This window comes from Scyliorhinus canicula, chromosome 2 (assembly GCF_902713615.1).
Source record: "Scyliorhinus canicula chromosome 2, sScyCan1.1, whole genome shotgun sequence".
Lineage (NCBI taxonomy): Eukaryota > Metazoa > Chordata > Chondrichthyes > Carcharhiniformes > Scyliorhinidae > Scyliorhinus > Scyliorhinus canicula.
Genome location: NC_052147.1, coordinates 196,335,131 through 196,358,758, shown reverse-complemented (window position 1 = coordinate 196,358,758; position 23,628 = coordinate 196,335,131). Strand labels below are relative to the sequence as shown.

Sequence of the window (23,628 nt, the reverse complement as noted above, 5' to 3'; positions counted from 1 at the left end):
CCCCGCGTGCGGTGCTGGTGAGGTTCCACCGGTTCAGTGATCGGGAGTGTGTGCTGCGCTGGGCCAAGAAGGTGAAGAGCAGCAATTGGGAGAATGGGGTAGTGCGGATCTACCAGGACTGGAGTGCGGAGGTGGCTAAGCGGCGGTCCGGATTTAATCGGACGAAAGAGGTGCTTTATAGAAAAAAGATAAAGTTCGGAATGTTGCCGCCCGCGCGCCTGTGGGTAACTTATTCGGACCGGGACCATTATTTCGATTCCCCGGAGGAGGCGTGGGCCTTCGTGCGGACGGAGAAACTGGACTTGAACTAGGGGTTGGGGGTTGCGAGGTCGGCTGTAAGATATTAGTGCTGGATTCGGCTGTTGCTGTGTTCTCTTTTTCTTCTGTTTTTTTCTTCTTGTTTTAGTACTTTTGCAATTTTGATATGGTTATTTACGGGGGGGTTGTTCTGCTATGTTTTTGTTTTTGTGCTTGGGGCATTGTTTGGGCTGTGTATCTTGCGGGGAGGGTCGGGGGGGTATGTTGTATTCTATGTCGGAGTGGGGGTATGGAGGGGGGCTGATATTTGGGAGCTGCGTCAGAAGGGTGTGGTGGGGCAGTGCAAAAGCGCGGGCTTTCCTCTGGTTTCCCGTGCTGCGGGGCTGGGGGGTGGAGATGGTGACGGGGGAGGCGGGGCCTTAACTGGTTCTTCCCCGCGCTGGAGTGGTGCCAGGAGGGGGGATAGATTGGGGGATGATCCCACTTCGGGAGGGGTCGGGCTATTGGCGGGAGTTTCCGGGGTCAGCAGAAGTTAGCTGACCCACGGAAGTACAATGGAGGACGGTTCGCGGCTGGGAGGGTTCCTAGCCTGGGGGGGAAGGGAGGGGGGGAAAGGGGAATACCGGGTTGCTGCTGGTAGGGTCAAGAAGGAGCTGGTGGGGGCTGGGGGGACAGAGGTGAGGGGTTGTCGCTATGGGGACGGGGTCGAGCAGGGGACGCTGGCCTGGGGCGGGCAGTCGACGGGCTATGGCTAGCCGACGGGGGAGGGGGGCGGGACGCCCTCTGATCCGGTTGGTCACCTGGAATGTGAGAGGGTTGAATGGGCCGGTGAAGCGGTCAAGGGTACTGGCTCACCTGAAGGGGCTAAAGGCGGATGTGGCAATGCTTCAGGAGACCCACCTGAGGGTGGCGGACCAGGTCCGCCTGAGGAAGGGATGGGTGGGGCAGGTTTTCCACTCGGGGTTGGATGTGAGGAACCGGGGAGTGGCGATTCTGGTGGGGAAAAATGTGTTGTTTGAGGCATCGGAGGTGGTGGCGGATAAGGGGGGTAGGTATGTGATGGTTAGGGGCAGGCTACAAGGAGAGAAGGTGGTACTGGCTAGTGTGTATGCCCCAAATTGGGACGATGCGGGCTTTATGAGGCGTATGTTGGGACGGATCCTGGATCTGGAGGCGGGAGGTCTGATCATAGGGGGGGACTTTAATACGGTGTTGGATCCTTCACTGGATCGGTCCAGCTCTAGGACGGGTAGGAGGCCGGCGGCGGCCAAGGTACTGAGAAGGTTTATGGATCAGATGGGTGGAGTGGATCCATGGAGGTTTGTGAGGCCGAGGGCACGTGAGTACTCTTTCTTCTCCCACGTACATAGGGTCTACTCTTGGATAGATTTCTTCGTGGTGAGTAGGGGACTGATTCCGAGAGTGGAGGAGGCCGAGTTTTCGGCCATTGCAATTTCCAACCACGCTCCGCATTGGATAGAGTTGGAAATGGGGGAGGTGCGAGACCAACGTCCGTTGTGGCGGTTGGATGTGGGGTTGTTGGCGGAGGAGGAGGTGTGTAGGAGGGTCCGGGCAAGTATTGAGGGGTACCTTGAGGTGAATGATACGGGGGAGGTTCAGGTGGGGATGGTCTGGGAAGCCCTGAAGGCAGTAATTCGTGGGGAGCTGATATCCATCCGGGCACACAGGGAGAGGAGCGAGAGGAGTGAGAGGGATAGACTGGTGGGAAAGATGCTGGAGGTGGACAGGAGGTATGCAGAGGCACCAGAGGAGGGACTGTTGGGGGAGAGGCGCAGCCTGCAGGCTAAATTTGATTTGCTGACCACCAGAAAGGCTGAGGCACAGTGGAGGAAGGCACAAGGGGCAGTGTACGAACATGGTGAAAAGGCGAGTAGGATGCTGGCTCATCAGCTCCGTAAGCGGGATGCGGCTAAGGAGATTGCTGGAGTGAGAGACAAGAGTGGGAATGTGGTGCGGAAGGGGGTAGAGGTGAATGAGGTCTTCAAGGACTTTTATGGGGAACTGTACCAGTCGGAGCCAACGGGGGAGAGGAGGGGAATGGAGAGGTTCCTTGACAGGCTTTCTTTCCCAAAGGTGCAGGAGGAGAAGGTGGAGGGGCTGGGTGCGCCGATTGAGCTGGAGGAGCTAGTTAAGGGGATCGGGCAGATGCAGTCAGGGAAGGCACCGGGGCCGGATGGGTTCCCGGTGGAATTTTATAAAAAGTTCGTGGACCTAGTGGGCCCCTTGCTGGTGCGGACACTCAATGAAGCGTGGGAAGGGGGGACTTTGCCCCCGACGATGTCACGGGCGCTGATCTCGTTAATTTTAAAGAAGGACAAGGACCCCCAGCAGTGTGGTTCATACAGGCCCATATCTCTCCTCAACGTGGATGCTAAGGTGCTGGCAAAAATCCTGGCCACCAGGATAGAGGACTGTGTGCCAGGGGTTGTGCATGAGGACCAGACAGGTTTTGTGAAGGGAAGGCAGCTGAACACGAATGTGCGGAGATTGCTGAATGTCATTATGATGCCGGCGATTGAGGGGGAGGCAGAGATAGTGGTGGCGCTGGATGCGGAGAAGGCCTTCGATAGAGTGGAGTGGGGGTACCTATGGGAGGTGTTGGGGAGGTTTGGATTTGGTGAAGGGTTCATTAGATGGCTGCTATATGAGGCCCCGATGGCGTGCGTGGCCACGAATAGGAGGAGGTCGGAGTACTTCCGGCTTTACCGAGGGACCAGGCAGGGTTGCCCCTTGTCCCCCTTGTTGTTTGCACTGGCAATCGAGCCGCTGGCGATGGCATTGAGAGATTCAGAGAGGTGGAGAGGCTTGGTGCGAGGTGGAGAGGAACATAGGGTGTCGTTGTATGCCGACGACCTGTTACTGTATGTGGCGGACCCGGTGGGAGGGATGCCGGGAGTGATGGAGTTACTAGCCGAGTTTGGGACCTTCTCAGGTTATAAATTAAACTTAGGCAAGAGCGAGGTGTTTGTGGTGCACCCTGGAGACCAGGAGGAAGGAATTGGTAGGCTCCCGCTTAGGCGGGCAGGGGAGAGCTTTAGGTACCTGGGGGTGCAAGTGGCCAGGGACTGGGGGACTCTCCACAAGCATAACTTTACCAGACTGGTAGATCAGATGGAGGAGGAGTTCAGGAGGTGGGACATGCTGCCATTGTCGTTGGCGGGGAGGGTGCAGTCCGTCAAAATGACAGTGCTTCCGAGGTTCTTGTTCCTTTTTCAGTGCCTGCCCATATTTATCCCCAGGGCCTTCTTTAGGAGAGTGACTAGCAGTATTCTGAGCTTTGTGTGGGCACATGGGACTCCGAGAGTGAGGAGGGTATTCCTGGAGCGAGGAAGGGATAGAGGCGGGCTGGCGCTGCCCAACCTTCTGGGGTACTATTGGGCAGCCAATGTGTCAATGGTGCGTAAATGGGTGATGGAGGGGGGAGGGGCGGCGTGGAAAAGAATGGAGATGGCGTCATGTAGAGGTACAAGCCTGGGTGCCATGGTAACGGCACCGTTGCCGCTCTCCCCCAAGAGGTATACCACGAGCCCGGTGGTGGCGGCGACCCTAAGAATCTGGGGACAGTGGAGACGGCATCGGGGGGAAACAGGGGGCTCGATGGAGGCTCCACTGGGTGGCAACCATCGGTTCATCCCGGGGAACACGGATGGGGGATTCAGGGGATGGCAAAGGGCGGGCATCAGCAAATTGAGGGACCTGTTTATTGGCGGGAGGTTTGCGGGCCTGGGGGAACTGGAAGATAAATTTGGCCTTCCCCAGGGGAACATGTTCAGATACCTGCAGGTAAAGGCGTTTGCTAGGCGACAGGTAGAGGGATTCCCTTTGCTGCCCTCGCAGGGGACGATGGACAGAGTGCTTTCGGGGGTGTGGGTAGGAGAGGGGAAGGTGTCTGACATCTATAAGGTAATGCAGGAGGTGGAGGAGTCGTCAGTGGAGGAGCTGAAGGCTAAATGGGAGGAGGAACTCGGGGAGCAGATAGAGGATGGGACTTGGGCGGAGGCCTTGGAGAGAGTCAACTCCTCCTCCTCATGTGCGAGGCTTAGTCTCATCCAATTTAAGGTGCTGCACCGGGCCCATATGTCCGGGACTAGGATGAGTAGGTTCTTCGGGTGTGAGGACAGGTGCACCAGATGTTCGGGAAGTCCTGCGAACCACGCCCATATGTTCTGGGCATGCCCAGCACTGGAAGAATTCTGGAAGGGGGTGGCGGGGACGGTGTCGAGGGTGGTTGGATCCAGGGTCAAACCAGGGTGGGGACTCACGATTTTTGGGGTTGGGGTGGAGCCGGGAGTGCAGGAGGCGAAAGAGGCCGGTGTCCTGGCCTTTGCGTCCCTAGTAGCCCGTCGAAGGATTCTGTTACAATGGAAGGATGCAAGGCCCCCAAGCGTGGAGACCTGGATCAGTGACATGGCGGGATTTATAAAATTGGAAAAGGTCAAATTTGCCCTGAGAGGATCAATACAAGGGTTCTATAAACGATGGCAGCCTTTTCTGGACTTCCTGGCTCAGAGATAGGTAACTGGGTCAATAGCAGCAGCAACCCGGGGGGGGGGGTGCATTATTGTAGTGTTTATTCTGTAACTTTATAGTGTGTTAATTTGCGTTGTTGTTAAAATGCTGGGTTGTTCATGGGGATGGGGCGAATGCATATGATTGTTAATATTATTGTTATTTTTGGTATTTTACTAAGGTGCGTTATTGTTGTATAAAATCAAAATTTCTCAAAAAAAATTATTTAAAAAAAAAAAAATAAATAAAAAAATAAATAAAAAAATAAAACACTGGCAAAAGAAAGTTTAAAAATGTCAAAGACATTTGAAGACATGAAGGCATGGTGAGTTTGAAGTCAAACCTCTTTATTTTGTTCAATGGATGTAGTGAGATCTTAAATCATCAGCTGAAGTTATAGTCAGAAATGTAACATTGAATAACAAAGCAATAAGATTGTGAGGACCAAGCAGGCTCATCTGCAAATTAATGGTAAGTGAAAATGGTGGGTCGCGAAGTTCAGGCGGTGTGGGTTGCGAAAGTCGGCAGATATCGATCGCGAAGGTTGGCTGGTTGGTAAAAATGGGACCGAGGCAAAAACGTTTGAAAAACACTGGTTTCAAGCAGTGGTCACAACCTGACTTTCTTGAAGGAGGTTAGCTGGTCAAGTTGTACTTTGACCAGAGACGAGTACAATAAATGAGGGAAACCTGCAGCTATTTATTATTGAATAAATAAAATGAAAATCGCTTATTGTCACGAGTAGGCTTCAAATGAAGTTACTGTGAAAAGCCCCTAGTCACCACATTCCGGCGCCTGGCCTGGGAGGCTGTTATGGGAATCAAACCGTGCTGCTGGCCTGCATAGTCTGCTTTCAAAGCCAGCAATTTAGCCCAGTGAGCTAAACAGCCCCTTTTAATAAATAGGCTTGCTGGATCAGTTGATCTGTTCCTGTCCACAACTTTCTTTTATTACTATGATAATTTGAGATGCCAGTTATGGGAACAAGATTCCATGTTACCAGAGTACCTTATATCCTATACTGTCAGGATCAGTGCGTGTTGAGTTAAGACCTGAATACGAATTGAAATTATGGGACTCGCTAGCCCTGTACTTTACAAACAAGTGCAAAGTATAAGCATCTCTACATAGGAGGATGACAAAATGCCTAAAATAATCACTCAAAAAAATCTATGTAAGCAAAATCCTGATAACAATAACCATGCTCATTCTTGTCTATGAAATTATGTGTAGCGCAGTAACTTCTCAGAAATAGGACTGTCCTGGGATCAAAATTAATAAATGTATAGATTTAAATTTGAAACACTCATGACTACTGCAGCAAATGATTTACTTCCATGTAATTTAAATTCAGTAAGGCTATTTTGTAGAGACTGAAGCATTTAGGATAAGAACATTGGAACAGGTGTAGGATATTCAGCCCCTCAATTTTTTCTCCCATTCAATAAGATTGTGACTGTTGTGTATCTCAATTCAATTTTCCCACTTGGTGCTGTATACCTTCACTGAAAACAAATTAGGGAGACAAATAATAGAGGGTAGCTATGACAGAAAACAGGCAGACATTATAGACTTGTCGAATGAGCATGTTATTGGTAAATTAACTTCAATATAGATACGTGGGAGGTGGGAAGAATAAGGAGATCATGTGCTGATTGGAAAATAAGTGTCTAAATATGGTAGAGGGGCATTGTGAAATGGGATATAGGTACAAAAATCATTAAATTGCTGATGCAGATTTGTGACATAATCAGAAACCACAGATAAGTTATGTCAAACTTGTGTAGAACCTTGGTTGGACCACACATAGTGTACTGTGAAAAGTCCTGTTCGTCATATAATTAAAATGGGCAGCGCGGTAGCCTTGTGGATAGCACAATCGCTTCACAGCTCCAGGGTCCCAGGTTCGATTCCGGCTTGGGTCACTGTCTGCACATCCTCCCCGTGTGTGCGTGGGTTTCCTCCGGGTGCTCCGGTTTCCTCCCACAGTCCAAAGATGTGCGGGTTAGGTGCATTGGCCATGATAAATTGCCCTTAGTGTCCAAAATTGCCCCTAGTGTTGGGTGGGGTTACTGGGTAATGGGGATAGGGTGGAGGTGTTGACCTTGGATAGGGGGTAGGGTGCTCTTTCCAAGAGCCGGTGCAGACTCGATGGGCCGAATGGCCTCCTTCTGCACTGTAAATTCTATGTAAAAAAAGGATATATGGGCACTGGAGAAGTCGAAAGAAAGATTTATTAAGATGATACTAGAACGGAGGTGTTTTATTTATTAGTAAGGATTCAAGAGGCTGGGGCTCTTTTCTCCAGGAAAGATAAAACTGAGGAGTAATCCTATATGGTGTTTAAGATTATGAAAGTGTTTGATAGGAGAGACAGAGATAGACAGTTTTCACGGATGCAAGACAAGGGGCCATGTAAGGTAATCACTAATGTAATGGGGAATTCAGGTATAACTTCTTCACCTCAAAGAATGGTTGCAATGTGGAAAAGTCCACAAGAAGCAAAGTGAAATAGCATAGGTGTATTTAAGGGACAGTTAGATGAATACATGAGAGAAAGGCATAGAAGGTTACATTGATGGGGTTAAATTGAGGGGGAGGGAAGCAGGCTTGTTTGGAGTGTTGAACACCTGCATGGACCTGTTTGGCTGCATTGACTGTTTCATGTGTGATTAAGATTATGCACTGAGTTATGTAATTAAGTAACAAAAATGTATCAATCTCAGTTCGGAGATTTTCAATTGATCTAGCATCAACAGCCCTGAGAGGGAGAGTTCTACATTTCCATTATCCTTTGTGTGAAGAAGTGGAAAGGGAGAAATTATTTCTTTCTACCCTGTCAAATCCTTTAATCATATTAAACTCTTCAATCAGATCACCCTTTAATCTTCTGTACTCAAAGGAATATAAGCCTATTCTATGTATCTTGTCTTCATAATTGAATCTCCTTCGGTCCATGTATCATTCACGATGAAGCTACAAAAAAACCATTCTAAGTCCCTATGCTTGGTGTTAGAAAAGCAAAGGTGGTTTTAAGGGATTTATATTGGTAAACATTAGAAATAAGGTAATTTTAAATGGGTTTAATTTAATGTTATGGAAGGGTAAAACCTATAGGTAAGAGTCATGCTGGACAAAGGTGTTTTCATGCGGGAGTTAGTTTCAATTCCAACTGTGTTTCAATTCTGCTTAGAGGGGGTTACAGCTAGAAGAATAAATATAAGTAAGGGTTGCTTAGCAACAGGGAGCCTTTTAAGATAGGAAAGTCTTTTGATCTTAGTTTGGCTGAATTTGTTTGCAGTTGGAGACATTACACTAGGGATTGAACATCTCTCAGCTCTGGCAGAAGAAAGACTGGGCAGGACAAGAGGCAGACTTCCCAAAGAACCAGATAACCAGGGAATTGGGACGTACAAAATGTCTGAAGAATACGGAGGCTAAGAGAACAGAGACCAAGGTATTGTTCAGGAGAATTCAAGAGGAAAAGTAAACAAAGTGTTCTGAGTTCAAGAGATAGTTGCAGTAACCAAATTTAAAGTTGGAAAGCAGACTTCATAGTTAAATCAAAAGTTGATTCCATCTTAATAGAGTCTGTGAATCGATAGTTAAATCAATTGTGAAGCGCTCGTACAACAGTCAAGACAAATAAATCCTAATTGGGAGGTGGTAAAACCTGGATGAGTTGTTAAAAATGGAGCAGAAGCTTTGATTAAGAGAGCAATTTGGTAAACCTAGAGTGGGTTTTGATGTGTAAATCGCTGATTGAAAGCATTGTCGTGAAAGAAGATTTTAAAGCTTGCATTTAGGATGTGGAGTTTGGAGACTCTCATGTGACAATCATCCGGGGAGATATTGAGGAGAAATCCACAGACATTCACTTGAGGTTCAGAGTGGAGAGTGTATTTAACCAAAGCCATCTTGTGTGTTTAAAGGAGCGTTGTGTTACTTAGACTGTTGCAGCTTAAGATATACTTTATAATCTGTGTTAATCTTAAAATCTGTGTGTATGATAATCCAAATTTTTATGCTTCGTAGATGTATTTTTTCTTGCCTCCATGTTTTAAAAAAATATATGTTATGGTCTTTTGAACCGGGCTGGTTCCATTCTGGGTTCTTCCCGCCCAGTTATAACATCAACTGGGATCATAATAGTGGACTAAGGTGTGCTGCCCACAATTAAATGCAGTATTGCAGAAATGTTCTAATCTGAGTTTTATGCAACTGTGGCATAACTTTCATCTCTTGTATCTTAGACTTCTGTGTTAAAGACATTCCATCAGCTTTTTAAATTATTTTGTGCAACTGTCCATTAGTGTTTAGTAATTTTGGTATGTGGACCCTGAAATGTTTTTTTCCACACTTCCGAAATTCTTACCATTTAGAAAATGCTCATCTATCTTTTTTATGTCCAAAGTGGGTGACTTCACATTTCCCCACATCAAACATCTGCCATAATGTATCAATCTCCCTGTTTACGCTATTTATTATGCCACCTAATTTAGTATCATCAGCCAAAATGGAAATACTGCTCTCTAGCTAAAATATTGATAATTATATAGAAAAGCCAAGGCCCCAATATAATTTCCTGGGAAACTCCATTAGTCACAAACTGCCAATTTGAGTACCTTACTCCGTCTCCTAAGTCCTAAATAATATGCTACTATTTAGCATAATAGGTTAATAGGTTGCTTGCAATTCCATATGTTTTCATTTTATTTCTAATAGTCGCTTGTTGGAACCTATTGATTGCCTTCCGGAAGCCCATATAAACAACCCTCACAACTCTCTGATCTACAACCTCCTTAAACAAAGGGCCTGACATTGGGCAGGCCCAGAGGGTGGGGGTTTTGATGTAAAGGCCAGAGGGATGCAGACTTTGCGGGGGTGGGAGGAAACATCTGACATTGACAGTGAGCCCTTGAAGGAGGCACACCCTCCCCTGTTCCCATCCCAAGGCCCGAGAAAGGTGACCTGCTGGGATTCCCCAGGTCCTGAATTTCTCTCACTAGCCTCAAAAGGTCGGGTGGGAAGTGGCCGCTTAAGGGCCTCACCTGTTCCCACATACAATTGTGGACAGGTCAGGGGCGGGAAGGCTACATGGGGAATTTTACATACCCCTCCCATTCCCCGTTCTACCACCCCCCACCCCCACCCCGGACCATGAAATTTTGTCCAAATGTATGTTTTATCTTCTAGATTTCTGTGAACTGAATTTTTTCATGAATGTTTAAAATTCGGATAGAGGTGCGTGGTTTCTGAACTATTTTGAATGCTTTGTGTTGCTGTGTTATGCTTTTAGTTGATTGAACACAAGAAAAAAGAAAGGAAATTTTTATAGGTGCTGAAGCATGCTTTATTTCACAATCAGAAATACAATTTTACTTTTCTAATTCTCAAGGAGGTTTCTAATTTTCAAGGAGGCTCAATAAAATGAAATAAACACTACTAATTTCTCTAAATTTACTGCACAGGGCATTAAAATGTCAGAGCACAAAGGTTTTTGTTTCAATGTTGTTAATTTCTGATATTTATGCCCTTAAAACAGATAACATGAAATAAAATTCTACATTTATCACACAAAGTCAGTGCACCCCAGGGTAAATCTGAACCTCCTTGAGTTAGCACTATTTCCACATTAGGAGTACTTGGAACAGTTTGTCGAAATGAGGGTATGGCCAGGTTGATGTATTTTTCATTCAAACTATCCAAGTCGTTACAATGTTGGAAACAGTGCACATTAAAGATGGCAATACAAAGTCATGGCGCTTGTACTTTGTATTCATAGTTGACCATCTTGTCTGCATTAAACAGTGATATGACATAGTCAGTTCATTGGCTAAAGTCTTGTGATGTTATTTGCAGGAGGGTATATGTAAATAGCACCACAGACGTAGCCTGCTAATTCCACAAACTTGTATTGCACGTATCTAGGTACTGTGCATAGTTTCGTCTCTTAGGTGTAGGTTGTCTTCAGCAGGGAGCCTCTCTACCTGCTGAGGTATTCTTAGACATCAACATTGTGTTGAGGTGCAAATTTTAGTTCCCAGTTGAACAAGGTAGTCGTCCTATTCAAACTTTCCCCTGCCAACTATCAGTTTCAAATGTTCCGTTAAAAATTTCATAAAACACAACTTGGTACAAAACTTCCATAACCGTTTAGTTCGGCTATATACAGTATGTACATGTCACAGAAAATGGTTAAAAATTCCTAAATCCATGTGCAATAATCCCATAATGCACAATCTACCATTTGTTTGGATATTGTCTAGTCTGGTATAAATTCACAATGTCAAATTAGGTAAAAAAATATTAAAAATAATATATACAAGTCAGAAATTCAAGTTCATAACAGTTAAGGTATCGATTTTGGAGTTTAATTTATAACTTGTCAGCAGGTTCAGATCTTTATGCTGATCTAATTTTAATATTTACAGTGGCAGAATCCGATCCAAATTCATTTGTGAGTCTGAGAGTGTAGCGTCCTGCATCATTTTCTTTGACACCTGTGATAATGAGTGTTGTTAGATCATCAGTTGTTTCAATGTGGAATCTGCCACCGTCCTCGTCATCAGAAAGAGGTTTTCCCCCGCGTGACCATTTTACTTCAGGCATAGGATCACCAGAGAACGCACAGGCAACTGTTAGGACTTTGCCTTTCTCAATAGTGATATCTGATGGTAAAGCTTCAATTTTCGGAGAAGATCCTGTAAAAAGACATATAGTAAACAGATTAGTTTTTCTTTTCAGCATGTTGGTACAATTGGAGGCAATTAATTTTTATACTTTGGTCATGACTTAATATCACCTTTAGCAGTACCAGTTATCATTCTGCCAGTACTTGCTTCCAGTTGACTCAGACTAGAATGTTCCATAAAAGAGCTGGAGCTCATTGATAGTTTTGATTCTTTGAAAGATGACATGCTACTCGATGACATGCTGGCAAATTTAACTTCGGTCATGCTGCTGCTGGCCTCTTGTTTGGTCATTTGCATTGCCTTGGAAGAAAAGTGTTCCTGTGCCTTAGCAGAGAAATGTTCCTGCATGCCAGCAGAAGCACTAGTGTCCAGACGTACCATTTTGGAAGGTTCTTCAGTTAGAACTGTGGAGCATAACAAACAGTTGTGATGCATAAATAGCCTCATTTTTAACATATCGGAAAGGTAAAATCATTAAATGAAGATCATAACCAGGGTCCTATTAGAGTGTGTGATACATTATTTGCTAATAGATCAATTAAAGCATTGAAACATCTGCATCTAGTTTATATTGTAAAAATGTAGATTAATGTTCAAATGATTCAATTAATTGCCAGACTTTTTTTTCTACACTGAAGAAACTCAGGTCCGGGGTCAATAAAAGGTCAATGAGCGGGATTTTCCACACACCCGCGGCGTGTTTTACGGCAGCGGAGACAGCCTCCCATTGGCTGGTGGCAGGATCAGAAGATCTCGCCGCTGTCAAGGGACTCTCCTATTCTATGCAACCTCCGCAGCTGAGGGGGTTTACTGTTGGCGGAACAGACCGGAAGATCCCGCCAGTGAGAATGGCTGAAAAATTCCGGCCAATGTAAACCAGGTTACAGAAAATGCAAAGATCATAATAATCAGTGCAATAATTAAGGCAATAGCATACCTAGAACAATTAAAGATGCTGTTGCAGAACATTGTCCATGGAAGTTCTTTGCTGTTACTGTATATTTTCCACTGTCAGAAAGTGCTGCATTCAGAATTTCTAGGGTGTACTTGTTTTTCAACCGACTCACTCTCAAGTTCCTTGAAATTGCAATCTGAAATATGAAAAGTTCCCTTTCATCATAAGCCCAAATAACATTTTCTAAAATAATTTGATTTGGAGAACCACATAAATGAATAGCAACCGTAAATTAATAAAGTACTTACAGGGTGATTGTCTTTCATCCATTCAACCTCTGGAGAAGGATCCCCTGATATTTCACAAGTAAATATCACATTTTGTCTTTCATTAACATTTTGGGACTTGGGCTGTGCAGTGAATACCGGAGCATTTGATTGTTTTTTCTGAACTGTTAAATCAAATTGACATTTGACTCTTCCATGCTCAGTTTTTGCTTCACAGGTAATCGTGCCTGCATCTCTGAAGCTGATTTTCTTGATGGTTAAAGTGTGGTCATTTCCAGATACACCAAATCGATAATCTTCTGAATTGATTAGCTCCACGCCATTTGAGACCCATTTCACATCAGAAGCATTAGGTATGCTCGCCTTAAGTATGGCTTTCTGGCCATCTACAGCTGTCATTTGTACCCGTGTGGATGTAATTTCAGTGGATGATGTTTTAAGTTCTTTTTTCACAATTTGTTCCTGAATTACCTCTGTTTTTCCATATGATTTAGCAGCTTTTTTCTGAACTTCTGCTTTTGATTCAGTTATTTTGGCCACTTTAGCGACAATGCTTTTGAATACTTGACCAACTAAGGAAAAAGTGGTTTTGGAAATACCTCCTTCACCAGTGATTTCACAAGTATATTCTCCTTCATCAGTTGCATTAATTCCGTGGATACTGAGGTTGTAGACACCATTAGCAGCATATTCCAATTTGTAGTGACTGTTTTCCCTTACTTTACGTCCATCTTTGAACCAAGTCAATTCTTTCACATTCAGAACTGTGCTCTCAACTGCGCATGTGAGTTTTACTGTACCATCTTCAGCAACTTCAGCCTTCAATTCTCGTAAAACCTTAGGTGGAGCACTTGCAGGGATCTCTACTCTTTCTGCTGAAGGTGTTCTGAGAGTTGGAGGTGACTTAACCCTTGGAAGAGAAGTGGCGAGTTCTGGTGATTTGGCTCTCTTAGGAGTCCTTATTATCTCTGAAGACTTTGCATGAGGTTCGGGGGTCTTTGCCGTCAATGATGCTACAATACCTGATTCTTTTGCTCCTGCTTTTCGGATCGTCAGAGTAAACTGTGCCTCTTGTTTTCCTTCAGAGTTTTCTACTACCACCATATAGCTTCCTTCATCTGAAAATTGAACTGATGAAATTGTGAAGGTAGATTTATACTGCGTTGTCATAATAAATAAGCGTTTGGAGGATGCAATTCTTCTCCCAGCATGCATCCACGTCACAGTGGGTGTTGGTTCACCGTCAATGCCACAGGAAAATCTAACAGATTCTCCCTCTACCACTGTGACTGACTGTGGTTTTGTTACTATTTTAGCTGCAAGAGTTTTCTTGGAGGCATAAAATGATTTTTCTTTTGAAGCATACATTTGCGAACTGATTGATTCCTTTTCTGATTCTTCTATTTTAGTTTCTTTCATCTCTCTGATCTCTTCAATTTCTGTTGCTGCTTTGAATGAAGAGTGTTGATAAAAATCAGTCCTTGTCAGTTCAGGTACAAGTATTTTTGGTTGCTGCTCATCTTTACGGCGAGATAGATAGGTAAAATAATCACCTCCCGTAATATCTAGTGTTGCATAGTCAGAAGCCTCTCCTCTGTAATTAGAACTAACAGCACGATAGGTTCCACTATCTTCAGCTTGGCAATCTCGAATTTCTAATGTTAGGACACCATTCATGTCAGTAAAGTGGTACTTGTCACTCTCTTGAATTTCTCTACCATTGTGGTACCAACTGATTTCAGCTCTTGGCTTGGACAGAACATTTAGAGTAAATCTAGTACTATGACCACAGGGGATGCGGTGAGAACGCATTCTCAATGTTATACGTGGACAATGGTCAAGACTGAAAGGCTGTTGAGTAATAACTTCATACTTTCCTTCGGAAGTCTTCTGAGTCTTTAGAGCAGTTTTCATTGTCTCATATCGTGAAAAAATGTCAAACCTAGCAGTCCTTTCAAAACGTGAAAGTGAGCTCTCTCGAGATACTGGACTTGGTGAACGTGGACGTGTTCTTTCTGGTGTGGGTGATCGTCTTTCGCCTTCGCTTTCGAATTCTGGACGGCGTGGTCGAGATCTGATTAGTTCGGATACAGGTCGCATCAATTCAATGTAGGTTGGGGAAAGCGATCTTCTTCGCCTAAGAAGCCTTGAGACAGGTGGAGATTCTTTGCGGACATATTTCTTAACTTCAATGCTTTGCTCCTCTTCTTCAGATTTTGTCACTAAAATCTCTCTTTCCCGTCTACTTTTGATCCGTGCTTTTTCCTCATGTTCCATATGCTCAAGTTCTTTTTGGTAGGCGGCCAATCTCTGGACTGTAGCAATTGGTTGAAGCAGCTCTTCATCGTCTCTGTCTTCCATTAATCTTCGCCTTTCTTTTGGTGGTTTATAAATAGCTTTGTCATGACGCTGCCGGAGGTCAATAAAACTTGGGCCAGCTTCATATTTGGAAGGGATGTGATATCTTTGGTATTTGGTATATGTTTCCTCCTCTTTTGCTGTAGCTAACTGTCTCTGCTGAAGAGCTGATAACTCAAAACGTGGCGGGCTGCGGCTTGGAGGTGAAGCAGAAAATCCTAATTCAAGTTCCTCCTCAAGACGTAATCTTTCTTCCTCTATTCTCTTCATTGAAAGGTACTCATCAACAGGGCGGAGTAATCCATCGTCTGATAAATCACAAAGTGATCTCCTTCTTGGTCTGTAATATATTTCATACTCAGGAGATGGTGTGCGTCTTCGAGCTGGTCTAACTGTTTCAAGATCATCTTGTGATAATTTTGGTATACGCCATTTTGGCTTATACTGATCAGTAAAGCGTGGCAGAGGCATGACATAAAACTGCTCCCACCTGGAGAGACGGATTCGTTTTGGTCGTTTTGTTACAATTCTCTCTATGGGTGCTGGCATTTCATATTGGTCTCTCAGTTTCCTGTACCATTTCATGTCAGATAATGGCACAAATTGTTTGATGTCTTGATTCTCTTCAATTGCACTTGCTGCATGCACACGAGGTTCTGGAATATCGTAAGGCATACGAAGTCTCTTTTCTTCCTTTTGTTTTTCTACCTTTGAAATTTCATATTCACCTTTTACGTTCTTAGTGCTGATAGCTGGTTTGTACATTATTGCAGCTTCTCGCAGAGCTTCCTTTGCTACGGCTGTCAGTGGAACAGCTTCAACATTTGCAAGAATTTCTGCCATTCTCATTGTTTTGTTAATTTGCTTCTCAGCATATTGCTGCCGTTCCTCCTCACTCTCATACCGACGCTTGACATAGGTCATGCGTTCAACTTTTAGATAGGCCTGGCAGCTCGCAGATCCTGCACTGTTGGTAGCAGTAAGTCTGTAAATGCCAGAGTCTTCTGGCAAAGTATCTCTGACATGCAAAACATAGTAATCTAAACCTTCATGGATAATTTCAATATTTGGAACTAATGCCAAAGCCTGTCCATCTTTCTCCCATTTCAGTGTAGGAGGTGGTATGCCAGACACCCTACATTCAAAACGAATGCTTTTGCCTTCCATGCACTCTGCATTAGCCAACAAACGCTTAAACATGGGTCTCAAAGTAGTATCTGCTGCAGGTGGGTGAGGTAATACTGTTAATTTGGCTTTGCAGCTGTCCTCACCATATTTATTGCGAGCTAGTACTGTGTATTCAGCATCATCATCATTTGTTAGGCTGTGGATGATCAGCTGATAAAGGCCTTTATCAGAAATAAAAGTATATTTTTTGTCATCTTCGCCAGGTTTGATCTTCTGTCCTGATTTCAACCAAGTTACTCGTGGGTCAGGGTGAACTGTTATAGTAACACCAAATCTGACATCTTCTCCAATATATGCAGAACGTTTGTACAAAGGTAATGTAAACTCTGGTGGCCTCTCAAGGAGTCTCATGGCATCCACCTTACGTTTTACTTTCTTCACAGTACGTGCCATATAAAATTCACGAATTTCTCTAACACCGCTCACAAAAAGCTCTGCGTAGGAGCTATCTTCACCATATTCATTTACTACTTTGCATCTGTAGGTACCATCATCTGTCTTGCTTATGTCTTTAACATACATTGTTGCCAAGCCATTTTGGTAGGTAATTTCATATTTGCCATTGCATTCCAGTTGTCTGACACCAAAGTACCACATGACTTCGGTAGATTGATCATAATTTTCTATCCTGCAGGTATACCTAACATGGCCACCTTCTTCAGCAGAAGCATGCATAATTTGTCCAGTAAGTGGACCAATTTCAATTGGACCTATCTTAACCTTAGCAACTGTAACTCCCCTCTGAGCTCGAACAGCTCCACCGGAAGAAATTCGAGCAACAGAAACAACAACATTTAATTCTTTCTTAACTAGAGTCTGATAGTATCTTCTGTGTCTCAAAGTCTTAATCACTTTGGTGCTCATTTTTTCTGTCTTCTGTTTCAACCATGGATGTTCAAGAGCATCAGCAGCTGTCATCCGAGCCTTCCTTTCTTTGACCAACAGACGATCGATAAAATCTAGAGCTTCAGTGGTGACATCTTTGAAAGCTTCATCGTCAAAGTTGTATTCTGCTCTAATAATGTTTTCAATAATCTGTTGGTTTGTTTCAGCGATAAATGGATTTAGACCACTAAGAAGTATATAGACAAGCACACCTAAAGACCACATGTCAGTCGCTGCACTGACTATATCATGTTGATGGAGTTCAGGTGCTGCATACTCTGCAGCAGTGAATTGGACTCTAATATTGTCACCAGGTCTGAGCTGTCTGGCCTGTCCAAGTTCAACAATTTTAAGAACAGAGCTCTTTCGTGTGGCGTAGATTATATTCTCTGGTCTGATATCAAAATGGCCTACATTCTGACTGTGTAGAAACTCAAGTGCTTCACAGATCTGGCGGGTGTAGATGATAATTTCTCTTTCATTCAGTTCGAAGGAGGTTGTATTAATGCGTTCAAAGATATCAAGGCCGGAAATGAACTCAAAGACCATGACCAGTTCTTCAAGACTCTCAAATGATTCATGTAGCCAAAGGATATTCTTGTGTCTTGCAATATTGAGAATTTCAATCTCTTTCTTCACCAGTACCTGATCTGCACCCTTTATTTTAACAAACTTCGCCATGTATGTTTTCTTACTGATATTTTTAATACACCGATGAACAATACTAAACTGTCCACGTCCCAGTTCTTCAGCAATTGTGTATTGACTATGAAGTTCTTTAATGGTAGAATGGGTAGCTTTGCATTTTGTAATCTCTATTGATTCATCAACCTCTTCATCATAGTTCATAACTCTTGTCTTATCTTCTTTAGTGACTATAGGATCGGTTGGCTCTGATGGCAGGCTCTGGCCAAATTTGTTCTCCGCAATCACACGGAACTGGTAGCTGGTCTTGCCGAAAAGATTCACAACAGTGTAATGAGTATCACGTGACTGTGCAACACGAATCCACATCTCTGCAGTTGTTGCACATTTTTCAATAACATAGTTAATGACTCTGCTTCCACCATCATTAGCTGGAGGATTCCATGTTAATACAACAGAATCGCGTGTAATGTCACTGACTTGAATTCCTCTTGGTGTATCAGGCACATCAACTACATCCAGTTCAACTGTTTGTTGATCTATGCCAAATCGGTTCTTGGCACATACAACATAGAAACCAGCATCTTGTCTGTCAACTCCATTAGGGAACACAAGAGATGTAAATGATCTTGTCACTATTACTTGGTAGTGACCATTATTGTCAATGAGGTCTTGGCCCTTCTGCCACGTGATTACTGGATCAGGTCTGCCACTAAAAGGAATTTTAATGCTTATTATTTCACCACGGAGAGCGTGAACTGCACCCATGCCTTCCAGATGTTTGGGCAGATTAATCTTGGCAGGAACTGGAAACAAAAAAAATATTTAAAATAAATATAAGTATTGAAAGGCAGTAAGTTAATGTAAAACAGTGAATTTAACAGGGGTGAAGTTGGTCTTGGGAGAAAATGAAAAATGGGCAATAGTGAATCAGCAGTCTGTTGTTCACTCTATTCGGTTTGTTTTTTTCAGGACGTCAATGAAAAAGTACATTGATCTAAAAAAAATTGGGTGGATTTGCAAAATGGGCTGCTGATTCACCCATTTCACATTACTCCTGAGAGCAATTACATCCCAAATGTATATAGAAATATACCCGCTCATTATTATACAGCATGTTTAAGTAAATGCTATATGATACACACCGTCAACATCCAAAGAGACCGTTGATGAAATGGAGCCTCCTTGATTGACTGCTCGGACCTGATAAACAGAGGCATCTTCTCCCGTGACACCAGTAATCACCAATTGGTGGTATCCGCCTTTAAATTCCTGGATCTTCACTTTTTCACCATCGGGCTCAATTTCCTTTCCTTGTTTAAACCATTTCACAACAGGTTTAGGGTGGCCAGTAATCTTGCAAACAAAAGTGGCGTTACCCTTATATTTCACACTCAAGTTGCGTATTTCTTCTTTGAACTGTGGAGCTTTGATGGGTACATCACACATCGGAACAACAGGGTCAGATAATTCACTCCAGTCACTCTCACCACCAAGGTTTTCACATTTGACACGGAACTCATACTCCAAGCCCTCAATAAGGCCTGTCACAGAATAAACTGTTTCATGTATTTCATTGGTTGTTGCAGCAATCCATTTATTCTGTTTCTTCTCTCGTTTTTCAAGATAATAATTTCTAATCTTTGCACCACCATCACTGGCAGGTGGTTTCCATGAAACCACACATGAGTTCTTTGTGACCGCAGCTACAACAGGTTTGGCTGGTATCCCAGGTTTCTCTACAAGGAGGAAAAAAAGTACACATTATAATTCAACATATAACAAGATAGTGGCGAGGTAACAATTACATTTATGTAGATACTTACCAAATGGACTCTTGATTATGACAATAGAGGAAACTTCTAATGGCTCACTGACACCAAATTGATTTTGAGCAGAAACACGGAAATAGTAGCCAGCACTGTCAATGAGATTCACAATTCTGCAAGACGTGCTAGCAATAGAGGATGATACCAGATGCCACTTTTCACCTTCCTTGGCTTCACGTTTTTCTACAATGTAATTGGTGATCAATGCACCTCCGTCATCAAGTGGTGGTTTCCAACTGATTACTGCAGAATTCTTCAGCAAAGCGTCAATTACTATTGGTCCTTCAGGCATGGCTGGTTTATCTATACACAAATGTAGATAGTATTAGATGTACTATTTAAGTGAAATTATCTAGCAGTTACTACAATTAAACTAACCATAGATTACCTTGGATTTCCACATTGCATGTTGTTTCAATTGTTCCAAATGTATTGCTCAGCTGCACCTTATATTTCCCCGCATGGTTCCTCCGTTGGATATTTCTCACTACTAGATGAGTGTAGTGCTCTGTGTTTTCTATTGAAACATTATCTGAATCTGTCAAAGGTTTCTTTCCATGGAACCAGCGAATAGCAGGCACAGGACGCCCAATGTATACAACATGGATGCGAAGACTGGTACCAACACCTACGAGGTATTGCTCTTTTAATGGGTATGCAGGGTGGAATTGTGGAGTAGCCTCAAGCAATACGTTACCACTGATCTCGGTTTCTCCAGCATCATTAGTAGCCTTGCATGTATACACACCTTCATCTTCCTGATCTTCTGTTGCAATGGTAATTGAATGATTACGTCCATCTGAACTCATTTTGTACTTGCGACTTTGGTGCAATTCTTTTCCAAAATGATACCACCTAATTTCAGGAAGTGGTCTACCAATAATCTGGCAGGCCAGTGTGGCTGGTTCGCCTAGCTTAGCAATAACTTCAGCGATCTCTTGCTTAACACATGGTTCTTCTCCAGCTGTTGATAAGATAAAAGAAGCAGGAGTAATTTCTAACAACACATAAAACAGATTAATTTAAATGAAAATACAAAATAAAAATACATACAAGTTAATTTTGTCTTGATTGCCACTATGGTTCTACGGGGTCTGCTGACACCGGTCTCATTTTCTGCAAAGACTCTAAATTCATATTCTGTGGCCTCCAGAAGACCTCCCTGCAGGAACTGTCTGTCCTTTATTCGTTCTTTGTTACATTTCTTCCAGGCACTATCACCAGACTGACGATATTCAACCCAGTAACCAATAATCTCCTTGCCACCATCACATTCAGGACGGTCCCACTCTATAGTGATGCTATCCTTCATGACAGAAGTAATCTCAATCTCTCCAGGTTGGCTTGGTTTATCTGTTAAATAAAATTTTTTATAGAATTATATTAACTTTTAATGTAATGAAATTGATAATGAGGCACCTCATTAAGATACAGCAGTTGGACTGCAGATGAAATCTTATTTTAAAGTTGCAATTCATACAGTGGATTTATAAGATACAATAAACATACCAAAAGGATCCTTGCATAGGACAACCTCAGATGGTGGGCTTGGATCACTAAGACCTATGTCATTCTGTGCCAGAATACGGAATTGATACTCAGCATCCGGAATAAGTCCTGCAATGGTATACATTGTTGTGGTAATATGAGTCTTGTTTTGTCGCACCCATTTATCTGTAGTAGACTCTTTGCGTTCAATAAAGTAGCCAGTGACACGTGATCCACCATCGTCCCTTGGTCTTGACCAGCACAGGCTGACAGAACTTTTGGTTATATCCAGTATTTCTGGTGGGTTGCTTGGAGGCTCTGGAGGATCTGGAATGACAGTAATGAATTACCTATAGTATGTGAAAAATTAATTAATTAAATTCAAAGGGTAAGGTAATGTAGTCACTTAAGACTACAATGAACCTTGTCTACTTACTTAGTGGTGTCTTTGGTATCACAGGCTCTTCTGATTTTAGAGACTTGCTAATGCCAAATTGATTTTCACTAGAAACACGGAAGTGGTATTCTACACTTTCCTTGAGGCCTTTAACAACAATGGAACACTCCCTTACTCTGGAATCAACAGTGAACCAGGCAGTTTTGGGTACTTCACGTCTCTCAACGATATACCCAATGATATCAGATCCACCATCATCAGCAGCTGGTCTCCAACATACTCTGACAGAGCGAGCTTGAATATCATCAAATTCAAGTGGTCCTTGTGGAGGATCGGGATGTCCAATCACTTTTACCTTGATGTACACTGCCTTTTTGCCACATTTATTTTCTAGAATCAAGTCATAAGTGCCGGAATCATCTCTGTCTGCTTCCTTTATCACAAGTTCAGTGTGGGTCTCAGAAGTTGCAATCATTGCACGCATGCTAATATCACGACCGTCCTTTGTCCATTTACAGATGGGAATAGGTTTGCCTTTTATGGGCACTGTTAGTTTGATCACTCCTCCTTGTCTTACAATCAGACCCTCAAGGTATTGTTGGTCAAGTTCATAATCAGGATATTCTGAAAAGAAAAGAAATTCAACTTTAATTTTAAAAAATCAAATCAGATATTGGTGACAAATGCTTTTACCTATATCATAAAACAAGTGCGAAAAAAAATGTGACAGCTCCGATTTCAAACTTGGGCGAATTCATGCATGATTTGCGCAGTACTTCATTCGTGCATGACTATCTATAAATGTACTGGCCCCTCTCTACTTTAATAATTGAGGGTTCAACCACTGATGGATAAGAAATGACATACAGAAACTTTTTTACTAATAACTAATGAGGATCATTGAAGTTCGCAATGCCTTTATCTAGCCATTTCAGCAATTTTGTGCCCTGATTTTATAATGCAGAAATAAAAATCTTATTGGAGCAGGTGCATCATAGGCGAGAGGTTCCTTTTCAGATTATGTTGGATGGCTGACAACTGTGAATGTGCACTGTACAATGCAACGGACTTGGTTGTTAATTAATGCATCGTAACCGAGCCTAAAATTGGGCATAGCCTAACATTAGACATCACATGACACAAAATGTAACAATTTCAGCATTTCTCACCTAGCATTTCAGTGACTTTAACAGTTCCTGGCACATCAGCAGGCTCACCAGGACCACCAGCATTAACTGCGATAACGTGGAACCTGTATTCAGCTCCCTGTGGCATGTGTGTCAGTGTGTATTCACATATTTTTGTTGGAGTAGTATTGCACTTCGTCCATTCATACTGGTCAACCTTCTGCATCTCTATAAGGTAGCCTGTGACCTTAGAACCTCCCTCCTCTTCTGGTGGACTCCAAGCAACGGATACAGATGTTCTTGTCGTGTCTGTAACTCTTGGGTTCTGGGGTTTGCCAGGTGGTTCTACAGGACAAACAAATTAAGCATTTTTAGTGCAATTTATATAATTACATAAAGTTAAACGAGGTATTGAGTGATTTTAAGTTGTCAGTAACTGCGACGATTAAAAAGTTGATTTGATTCGTGGATTCTGTTAACTAACTTAAGTTTGCAGTGGGAAGCTGCATTTAGCCACATCACTCTTCAGCTTGGGAGTGAAAATCGGTCCGGGTTCCCCTTCTTGATTGCTTGTTAAGGACGCATTGAAGATCTTATCAGTCAAATAGCTTGCAGCACTCACTATCGAAGCACACATACACATTATAACTAATTGGGTAGAGCACTGGAAAGTGACCAGTTAGCTTTGAAACTGTAGCTTGGCAATGAGGCACAGGCCGGGATATTCCTTCAGGATGGATTCTACCAGAGGAGGGTCACGAAGTACCTCTATCTGTCATCAGGACCATTGCTGTTTATCTAAGCTGGGTGGGCTCCTGGTATAATTCCTGCAGAGTGATTGGATTGGATTGGATTGGATTTGTTTATTGTCACGTGTACTGAGGTAGAGTGAAAAGTATTTTTCTGAGAGCAGCTCAACAGATCATTAAGTATATGGGAAGAAAAGGGAAAATAAAATAAAATGCATAATAGGGCACACAAGGTACACAATGTAACTACATAAGCACTGGCATCGGATGAAGCATACGGGGTGTAGTGTTAATGAG

The 23,628-nt window shown here is 43.2% G+C and overlaps 1 protein-coding gene across 1 annotated transcript in view; it reads right to left on the bottom strand.

The window, feature by feature from the left end:
* Positions 1-10,117: 10,117 nt before the first annotated feature.
* The window catches only part of LOC119961858 (titin-like), a 408,409-nt gene continuing 394,898 nt past the window's right edge, over positions 10,118-23,628 (bottom strand). Inside the window, 11 exon segments of the mRNA XM_038789292.1 lie at positions 10,118-11,492; positions 11,594-11,887; positions 12,421-12,574; positions 12,687-18,547; positions 18,887-19,480; positions 19,568-19,873; positions 19,959-20,534; positions 20,624-20,923; positions 21,080-21,385; positions 21,495-22,079; positions 22,625-22,927. Coding sequence (XP_038645220.1) covers positions 11,194-11,492; positions 11,594-11,887; positions 12,421-12,574; positions 12,687-18,547; positions 18,887-19,480; positions 19,568-19,873; positions 19,959-20,534; positions 20,624-20,923; positions 21,080-21,385; positions 21,495-22,079; positions 22,625-22,927 — 9,578 coding nt within the window. The 3' untranslated portion in view covers positions 10,118-11,193.